Source organism: Micropterus salmoides, unplaced genomic scaffold, assembly GCF_014851395.1.
Source record: "Micropterus salmoides isolate LMB-PRFRI ecotype aquatic unplaced genomic scaffold, ASM1485139v1 Ms_hic_scaffold_8, whole genome shotgun sequence".
Lineage (NCBI taxonomy): Eukaryota > Metazoa > Chordata > Actinopteri > Centrarchiformes > Centrarchidae > Micropterus > Micropterus salmoides.
Window position 1 is genome coordinate 16,541,870 of NW_024044570.1, and position 9,860 is coordinate 16,551,729.

Below are 9,860 nucleotides of genomic sequence, written 5' to 3' on the forward strand. Positions count from 1 at the left end.
AATCCAACCTGTAGATAAATAAGTATATGCTTTTGTTTATTTAATATTTTTAAGTTTCAGTGTTTTTTTTTTTGTTTACTTCAAATGGGCATTTTATGAAAATTACAAAACAAAATCCAACTCATTTCTAGTATACAGCCATGTGGATATCTTTGGTTTATGTTGAGTTTAATTAAAAGTTAAACCAAAACAACCACCTTAAAGAAAACATATGTCTAAGTGGGGAAAGGCCTGTGAACTGACCCATTATCTACCTGCAAGTCAAGTATTTGCCTGTATTTTCTTCAACTGGACATTTTTGAGAACAAAAGATTTCTACATTTCAGATCTTGAAACTCAACAGCACACACAGTAGATGATGGGTAATATGGGAGAACAGAGATAACATTAATAACATCATAATGAAATGATGACTCATTTGATGGTATCACACACCTGGATCATCAAAGGGGAGAAGCGGGCAGCCAGACTTTGAGTTACATCCTCTAAAGTGATTTTAACTGAGCCCTTTCTGTCTGATCGTTGTTCTTTTCATCCCTGGTTCTTTATCATTTCCCAGAATCTTCACCTGTCTGTGTCACTGGCACAGAGACGATCAGATTGAAGACACTGGTAATGAAAATGTTGCACAAGAAAATTAACTGTACTAGTCGTGAAATCCCATTAGGATGCTAATAAATTAGCCTGTCTTTTAAATCTGCTACTCAAGTGTCATGGACATTACATTTTCCAGCTGCATGTATTCATCCACTGCTACAAAGATATTCATTCTCTGTTTTCTCTCGGGGGATGGGTGGAATTGTTTCATTGAAACGATTCACATATGACAGAGGGTTTTCATCATGGCAGAGAGGACAGAAGTAAATTTGATTTGAAATGTTATTAGGTCGAGGCAGTGAGTCCAGTGTTTGATGTTGCGTTCCTGTCACCAGGAGGACAGATAAGGGAATTCTGCACATACCTGTTGGCCCTGCTGCCAGTGTATAAATGGCAACCTGGACGCTCTGAGACGAACACACACTGAGACACACACACACACACACCAGTTGGCTCTCAAGATGAGTCACGGTCAGCACAGCGGTATACTATGAGCGTGATTGGTTTTCTAAACCTGAAGTAAGTCCTTTCTGCACGGATTGAAGCGTTTTAACGTTCTAGATGGACACGGGACTTATGGTGAGTTTTCCTTCTTGTTTATTTTTAACTAATAAAATAAAGTTAAGTTTCTTTGAGATACTCATGTTCTGGTTTCAGGTGTCCGTCTCTCTGCTTGGACTGGCTCTTGCCCTGCTCTCCTTCCCTGAGCACGCTTCACTGAACAGAGTATTTGACAACACCTCCGGTAGGATTCCTGGGTGATTTATTACTGATGAGACCAGGTACTGAGGAGCATTTCTAACTACATTTAAGTTCTCCTTTGTGGTAATTTCAGGAAGTGTGTATCCAGGATCTGTGTTTGTGAAGGAGGCTCTTCAGAGGGCGATGGAGCTAACTGATGCTGCTTACGCCCGCACAAGTGAGAGGTAAAAAAAAATAATGATAAATCACAGGACCCTGTGAAATATTTCAGACTGAGCTGACCCACTGAAAAGCAAAAATAATAATTTAACCTCTATAAGGCATTGTGTTGGCACTCAAAGCTATTACTGCTTCCAGGGTGAAGAAGTCTCTGTCTGAAGGCGCCCTGAAACCCAGTGACCTGCTGGCTCAGTTTAAACAGACTGAAGCCAGAACCAGGACTCAGATCCGGGCTGCAGAACTGCTGGACAACACAGTGGAGCTGATCAGGGAGATGGTCTACACTCACAATATGGTGCAGCCTGACTCTCATGGTATTGATCAGCAGCGTAACAACACATGTAGATGTTTCTGCACCTGTTTGTCAAATAATTTGTGTTTTTTAACTAATTCCAAGTATTCAACTAATCTAGTACTTATCTTACATGCCAAGCTATCCTTATGTTAAACTTTTCTGCAGTTCTGGGCTTAAAAGGATCCCTTTAACATCACAGAATCACTTTTTTCTCAGTATCCAGCCACAAAGAGCCACAAACAAAGTCAAATAGAATAGATGTTAATTCTTCATTATTTGGTCCTCTTTGAGCCCAATTTCTTTGTCTTTATTGAGGATTACGTTGTAGTTATTTTTTTGATGTACTTAGTGTATTTCACACTCTGTGTCAGAAAACTAAACTATTCAGGGGGTGTAGAGACCCACAGAGCCCACTGGGAGGTCCCAGAAGCAAGCCCAATAAGACAAATGTCACAAAATGTCAGCAGCTCTGACATAAGGCTCCAAAAAGCTGTTTGTTTGTTTTTTCCAAAAATGCAAGTTAATATTTGTATAACTTTATGTTTACCGTATGTTCCCAAAGAGCTGCTGAAACGAACGAGACGTGGAGAACCTGTTGCAGGTGACAGGCTGCTCCGCTGAGCTGCAGCAACCCAGCTGTGACTCTGACTGTCTGTCTGAGCGCTACAGATCCCTCACAGGAGAGTGCAACAACAGGTTTGTGAGAACAGAGCAGTGCTGCCTTGAATAGATTTGGAATAGTGTGTCTATTCATTCATGTCCTGTGTAGGCAGCATCCCAGATGGGGCGCTGCAAACATCCCGTATTCCCGCTGGCTGCCTCCAGAGTATGAGGATGTGTGGGGGATGCCCAGAGGCTGGGACCCAGAGCACACCTACCATAACGCCACTCTGCCTCCAGTAAGAGTCGTGCAGCTGCACTCAGTCCTCCTCTGTCCTGTCAGCTGCTGTTACGCCAACACTCCTCACTTTGTTTGTCCAGGTGCGGCTGGTGTCTCAGGAAGTGCTGTTCACTCACAATGACAACATCTCTCTGGACTCCACTCTGTCCCACCTGTTGGTGGAGTGGGGTCAGTGGATAGACCACGACGTGGTGCTGACGCCTCAGAGCCCCAGCACAGCCGCCTTCAGGACAGGAGCTGACTGCACACACACCTGCAGCCGGGACACTCCCTGCTTCCCCATACAGGTGCACTTTACTAACTGCCAGCTGCTTCTCAGTGTACTTCTGTGTTCTGTCCATTTCCATCCCTCCGTAAGTAGTCCTCCGTCATTCTATGTACTATGTAAAGGCTACACCTCTGTTTTTTATTTTAAATTTAATATAAAGTACAAATATAAAACCTACAACATACAGTTAACTAATGCAATGGACATTCTATGCAAACTTTATCATTCCCTGCCTGTTGGTAAAAAGACAGTGCTTCTCAAACATTTCATCTTGTGACCCAGGGACACATATTGTCTGTGGCCTATAACCAGTTAATGCAAAGGGTGAACTTTGTGTCCTTTTTAGAGGTCTAAAGAAGTAAAGTTATGCTTAGATTCACAAATAAAAACTTAGTATCTGCAGTAGGCATAGAGGAAACTGATTTGGATACTACAATGAGTGTGTTCTTTCTTTCTTATGGATTATAGGTGAAATTTTCCAAAGAAAGTGGACATTATTATCCCACACTCTTAAACCTGTAAATAAAGTTACTTTGATCACCAACTTAACAAGGGGTTTGTTTTGGGCTTTTGTTATGTAGAACTTTATTTATCTTGAAAGACATGTTTGTGCCAAAGATGCTTGATATACATAGTAAAATAAATATATGAATTGTATTAATATTCCATACATGCCATTCATAGATGAAGGTGCATTTGAATGTATAGTGTTGTAAATGACAAGCTATTAATTATTTATACAACAAAGTGTCTTATTTTACTATATTAACATGTTTTCCCCTCATCATTAACTATGAAAAAATGAAACCTTTCTCCCCAGATCCCTCTGTCAGATCCTCGTAATGGCGTCCAGAGTTGCATGCCTTTCTTCCGCTCTGCTCCCAGCTGTGTTGCTGGAGTACTGTCTCATCGCCATCGAGAGCAGCTCAACGCCATCACCTCCTTTGTAGACGCCAGTATGGTGTACGGCAGCTCCCCCAGTCTCGGCTCGGCTCTGAGAAACCACTCCTCTCCTATGGGCTCAATGGCCCTCAACTCCCAGCGCTCAGACCAGGAGCTGGCCTACATGCCCTTCTTGCCACGCCTGCAGGCTCACCTGGACCCCTGCGGCCCTCGAAACTCCACTGCCTCAGTGGCATCGGGCAGATCCACACGCCAGGAGAACACCACATCCTGCTTTCAAGCTGGTGAGCGAGCAAATGTAGCGAGTCATCCGTTCTATGCAGGCTTCAGCGGAGCTGTTGCTCATGGTTATTATTTCACAGGTGATTCAAGAGCTAATGAGCATCTGGGAATGATTGCACTGCACACAGTCTTCCTGAGAGAGCACAACCGGCTGGTCAAAGAGCTGCACCTGCTCAACCACCACTGGAGCCCTGATACTCTTTATCAGGAGGCCCGCAAGATCGTGGGAGCCATTCATCAGGTATCATTAGCAGCTTCAGCTGGACATCCATTCACCTCTATCTCACTGAGCGTTCCCGGCACTCAGACCTGCTTCCTTTGTCTTTCCAGATCCTGACGTGGGAGCACTACCTGCCGCGGGTCCTCGGTGAGAGCGCCATGTCTCGTCTGATGCCTCCTTACGAAGGTTATGATCCTGAGGTGGATCCGAGCATCGCTAACGTCTTTGCAGCCGCTGCGTTTCGTTTTGCCCACGTCACCGTACAGCCAGTGGTGTCCAGGCTAGGGCCAGGATACACCACTAACTCCCAGCATCCCCCGCTGCCTCTGCATCATTCATTGTTTGCCTCTTGGAGGGTTGTAGAAGAAGGTAAAGAACGGTGCTGTCATGCATTAAACTCAACTGGCTTGCGATTTACGTGTGTTTTCTGTTTCTGTCTCAGGTGGTATAGACCCTGTGCTGCGCGGTCTGTTGCTGTCTCCAGCCAAGCTGCAGACTCCAGGTCAGATGATGGTGGAGGAGCTGACAGAGAGGCTGTTTCAGGCACAGGGAGGGATGCCTCTGGACCTCGGGGCTCTTAACCTCCAGAGGGGCCGAGATCACGGCCTGCCTGGTACCTGCTTTATTACTTCTATTCTATTACTATCACTGTTGGTTTAACAGTATTTATTTTATCATCGTCCTGTGTGTTAACTTATAAGTACTGTTGTTCAGATTACTGTTAAATAAAATTACATTTTAGCACTTAACATACACGAGTCTGGTGCATACAACTTGACAACAGGTTTAAGGGTCAATTTAACTTTAACAGTGTAAGAGAACAAACTCTGTAAAATAAAGGTTATAGGACAGAAAATAATTTGGCCTTTTACACAGCAGATATTTTGACCTGTCGAACGACGAAAAAGCACAGATGTACCTAAACAGTGACTGCTCCATTACATTGAAATATGTCAGTAAACCAGTGCTAGAAGTTGTTGTTGAAATTCCAAACTACACTTGACTTCTAAGCAGGTTCAGTCTGTGGTGTGTTCACGTGTGAGACTCAAAAAGTCAGTATGGATCCTGAATCTTCTTGCTGTGTGCTGTTGATGCACATTATTGTTCCACCATGTGATACACAAAGGACATGGAGGAGCTTTCTCACAGCTGCAAAAACTTAAAATAACGTGCAGGTGGAAGTGAGTGAGTAACAGAAAAATATAGTAAAGAAAAAGAACCGTCATTTTACTTTATCTTTGGAAAGTCTTTTGATTGACTCTTAGTATTAAATGGTACAGTGACATTATTTGTTTGTGAGCAAGCTGCAAAATGGGATACTTTGAAAATGAGTTTAGTCTGCATGACTGTATACAATTAGCATGAAATGGGACATAGTAAGTCAACATGCGCAGTACCAAGAATAAGCATTAATGGTGTCTGTTACGCCTGTGTTTTTGTGTGATGTAAAAAGTCTCTTGATTCATGAACTGTTCCAGATGTAGGAATGTGTTCTTTAGCACTCCAGAGGCCAGCTAGTCTGGTACTAGTTATCTGAATAAACACTGCTTGTCAGTTGAGACAAAAGATGTTGGCAGTTAACTGGTTTAGAGTCAACGGTAGACTAGAAATGAGTCGGACAGAAATGTGTCCTAAAAAAAAACATAATTCAGGGATTCACTCAAAAAAAAGTTGGCATGTCAATCAAAATCAAGAAATCAAGTTATTTACTATCATATGTGCAGTGGCACAATGACATTTTTAGCTTGTTTCACATCTAAATGTTGTAGACCCAGTTAATTAGACTAATATAAAATGCGGATCATAATATTAAAAACAGTATGAAAAACACAATTTAAGCAGTACAGGTGTACATAATACATACAATATAAAATACTGTATATTTTCATGCGATTAATTAGTTAACAGATGATGGCCTAAACAAAAGCTACACATATTAAATGACCTGCACTCCCGCAGAGATGTTTTTAGTTAAGAAAACAGGAAAGTTATTAATCAGTTATTATTAGACCTGTGCTCAGGTTGAAGCTGTGCCGAGTTCTGCTGGGAATTACGTGAAGTCACCAAACTCAGTGTAGCAGTAGACAGTCACTTCCTGTCCTGTCTCATCCCATCAGGATACAGCTCGTGGAGGAGGCTCTGCAGGCTCTCTGTTCCCAACACTACATCAGAACTGGCTGAAATTCTGAGTAACTTCACTTTGGCTCACAAACTCCAGCTGCTGTACGGGACACCACACAACATCGATGTGTGGGTGGGCGGCATCTCTGAGCCCGCTCTGCCTGGAGGTCGAGTCGGACCACTTCTGTCCTGCCTGCTGGCGAGACAGTTCAGAGCGCTGAGAGATGGGGACAGGTGAAACTAAATCCTCTGTGTGCCCGCTGGTTTAAAATCATGACTAATTATGAAGCAAGAAGAGAAATCTAAATCTTATTTCATCTCCCAAGGTTTTGGTGGGAGCGGGAAGGCGTGTTCACCAGCACCCAGAGGCAAAGCCTCCACGCCGTCTCTCTGTCCCGCATCATTTGTGACAACAGCCGCATCACTCACGTCCCTGCTGACCCATTCTCGCGCACCGAGAGGCCAGAGGACATGCTGGCCTGTTCACACCCGCTCATCTCCCACCTCGACCTCACTCCGTGGAAAGAACCAGACGCAGGTGAGGAAGGAGAAAAGAAGACACGTTGAGTGTGGCATCACATTTGTCTGTTGTGTTTTCCCATCTCCCTTCCTGACCTCTCTTCCAGATCCCAGCTGTGGTCTGATACCCAGGATTCAATCCGGCTACTCGCTGCTCTGTGACTCTGTGATTCTGTATCAGTGTCACACTGGCTTCAAGCTGCTGGGATCTTCGTCTGTCAGCTGTGATCCAAACAGCCAGAAGTGGAGCCCCACACCTCCAACATGTGAAGGTGCGAAGACTAAACCAGGGCCTTGGTTTAGGGCCAAAATACATTTCTGATCTTCTGCTTCGTTAGAAACCATCCAGACCTCTCAGGTCGTCTGGGACAGGTCTGCTTTCTGTCCCCAGAGTCAAAACTAAACATGAAGCAGCGTTCAGTTTTTATGCTCCATATATCTGGAACAAACTCCCAGAAAACTGCAGGTCTGCTGAAAGTCTCAGTTCCTTTAAATCAAGATTGAAGACTTTTCTTTTTACTACTGCCTTGTAATGAAATCAGATTTAAAGCTGTAGATTGATAACTTTCACTGCACTGTAACTTTAACTGTCCTGTTTTCTTATTCTGTTTTTAGATTTTCAGTTAACACTATTTAAAAAGCCTAGAGTGCTCTTTTGATTTTACGATCTCACACGGCTGATCCTCAGTTAACAGGGCCAAGTAGAATTACAAGGTTTAGAGTCCCGGTTTTCTCCGCTGTTAACTTGTTGACAGGGCCTGCAGTCAACTGCTTTTACCAGAGTCCTAAGTGTTAAAAAAAAGGATAGAGTGGGAGATAGGGAATCAAAGGAGTAAAACAGGCAAAGGTGAGAAACCTGCCTGCCTTTATTTTCTATTTAATTCTTTGAAAACGTTTTATATTTCCCTGTTGCTTTTATGTTTTTTGTAAAGTACTTTGAATTACCTTGTTGTTGAAATGTGCTCTACAAATAAACTTGTCTTGCCTTGGTGACGTGACTGGAACAGATATTATGGGGTTTCTGAAGACCGGTGCATCATAATATGGTTTATGTCACATTTAACAATACTCATGTTCTTATGATGTGATGTCGATATTCAGAGCTAAAACTCTTCAGTTCATTCTTTGTAAACTGTAATCAGCAAAACAACCTCCCAGGTAGGTCCATTTAGTAGCTGTTCTGGAGCTTTCGATTGTATCACATGATCTCAGCAGATAAAAATTCCCAGTTGTAAAGAAATTATTATAGTTTAATTATATCTTTATGGGTTTCTCGTCTACACTGGCCTGAAAGTCCTCAAAACAAAATTTTTTTTGAACATCTACATTTCCATGACACCTGGGGAAACTCCCATTTGCTGAGGAAGATCAAGTGATACAATCAAAAGCTCCAGAACAGGTACTAAAGCGTGTGGTTAACTTGCTTTGTCAACTATTGCCTAAAGTCTTACTGTCTTTTTCTCAGCTTGTGAACAAATGTTGGTTTAGACAACACTTGAGTCCCATTAGATATAAAATGCATGTCTCGTTAACTTCTGGTGTTTTTGACTGATTGTTGCAGATATTAATGAATGTGAAGAACTAATGTCTGTCTGCCCACAAAACCTGGAGTGCCTCAACGTACCAGGATCCTTTATTTGCTCAGGTTGGTTCTTGTCTTGTGAAGAAATAAATTGAGACATATTTAAACAAGCACAATCATAAAAGCATCTTTCACTTGTGATCCTGAACATTCCTTTATCTGATCCAGAGCCCTCCTCGCTGTCTGCCATTTCTGTTGTCACTGCAGTGATGGTAGTGATCAGTAGTGTCGCCGTGCTGCTGCTGATCATGTTCTGTTATCGAAGGTGAGTCACTGAAGGTAGAAATCAATTTAATGTACATAGTCAGCCCAAATTAAGACCATAACAACACAGACGTTACAATTACTAAAACCTTACATATTCAGTAGATTTAAAAGTAAAAGCAATGTTCTATAAAATTGTTTGTTCATCCCTGAAACATAAGCACAACAGTAGCGTTAAGGTGAAATATGAATAACTCAATGTGTCTTTTGCAGATATTTCCCCAAGAAAGAAGAGTTGGTCAATGCTGGATGTTGCCAAGGGAGAAGTTAAAAATTGTTGTGTTCCTCCAGTGTTATATGAAAATGTCTTCAGTATATTTGCAACTTCAAATATTTATGTGGATTTTTGGACCCGTTTTAACTGTCTATAGTAGTAGAATATTTTGTATTTTTGTTTACGGATTTCCTATTAATTTATAATAAAAATATCCCACTAAGTAAAATCAATATTTTACATTAATAAGTATCTCTGTTGTTGATCCGCTCATATGGTCGCATGTTTTTCTCGACTACACATTATGTCACTGCTCATTTGTTAACAACACCCAAGTCAAACTGTTTATTAGGGTTTATTTTTAAATGTGGTTAATCTGTACGATGAGGCCATGAAAACAGAATAACAAGCTTACAAAAGTCCTTTTAATCCGGAAACTAAAATCTTTCTGGAATGAACGATCCACAAACAGATTTTCATACCAAAAAGCCCCTCTGAGCGGCCTGATTCCTGCTTACAAACCTGTTAGGCAACTGTGTGTGTGTTTGTTCGCGTTTTGTATTGGGATAAACAGTTCCTGGTGATGACCTTAATCTAAACCCAAATCAGTGCCGCCCTGAGAAAACTAGGTCTCTGTGTCATCTTGTTGTATGGACTGAATTACAGTGATGAGTCATCGTTCCCAAACTTGAGTCTAAACTTTACAAAAGGCCACAAAGAACTGACATCAAAGTCGAACTAGCTGATTGATTTATCAGATTTAGTTCAAACTA

The 9,860-nt window shown here is 42.0% G+C and overlaps 1 protein-coding gene across 1 annotated transcript; it reads left to right on the forward strand.

The window, feature by feature from the left end:
* The first annotated feature begins 1 nt into the window (after nucleotide 1).
* On the forward strand, nucleotides 2-9,320 carry epx (eosinophil peroxidase). The gene is made up of 16 exons (XM_038706123.1): nucleotides 2-1,342; nucleotides 1,433-1,523; nucleotides 1,657-1,961; nucleotides 2,386-2,509; nucleotides 2,583-2,712; nucleotides 2,795-3,001; nucleotides 3,803-4,169; nucleotides 4,248-4,408; nucleotides 4,498-4,756; nucleotides 4,830-5,000; nucleotides 6,505-6,742; nucleotides 6,835-7,046; nucleotides 7,135-7,299; nucleotides 8,589-8,672; nucleotides 8,778-8,874; nucleotides 9,087-9,320. Exons 1-16 carry the CDS (start codon nucleotides 1,159-1,161, stop codon nucleotides 9,142-9,144), a joined length of 2,853 nt encoding a protein of 950 aa, XP_038562051.1. The 5' UTR covers nucleotides 2-1,158; the 3' UTR covers nucleotides 9,145-9,320.
* The last annotated feature ends 540 nt before the right edge of the window (nucleotides 9,321-9,860 follow it).

Excerpts from the sequence above, each read along its gene's own strand:
- epx (XM_038706123.1), top strand. The coding sequence starts at position 1,159 with ATGGACACGGGACTTATGGTGAGTTTTCCTTCTTGTTTATTTTTAACT. Across the intron at positions 4,757-4,829 it reads TTGGAGGGTTGTAGAAGAAG|GTGGTATAGACCCTGTGCTG; the intron begins GTAAAGAACGGT and ends TTTCTGTCTCAG. Across the intron at positions 7,047-7,134 it reads GTGGAAAGAACCAGACGCAG|ATCCCAGCTGTGGTCTGATA; the intron begins GTGAGGAAGGAG and ends CCTCTCTTCCAG.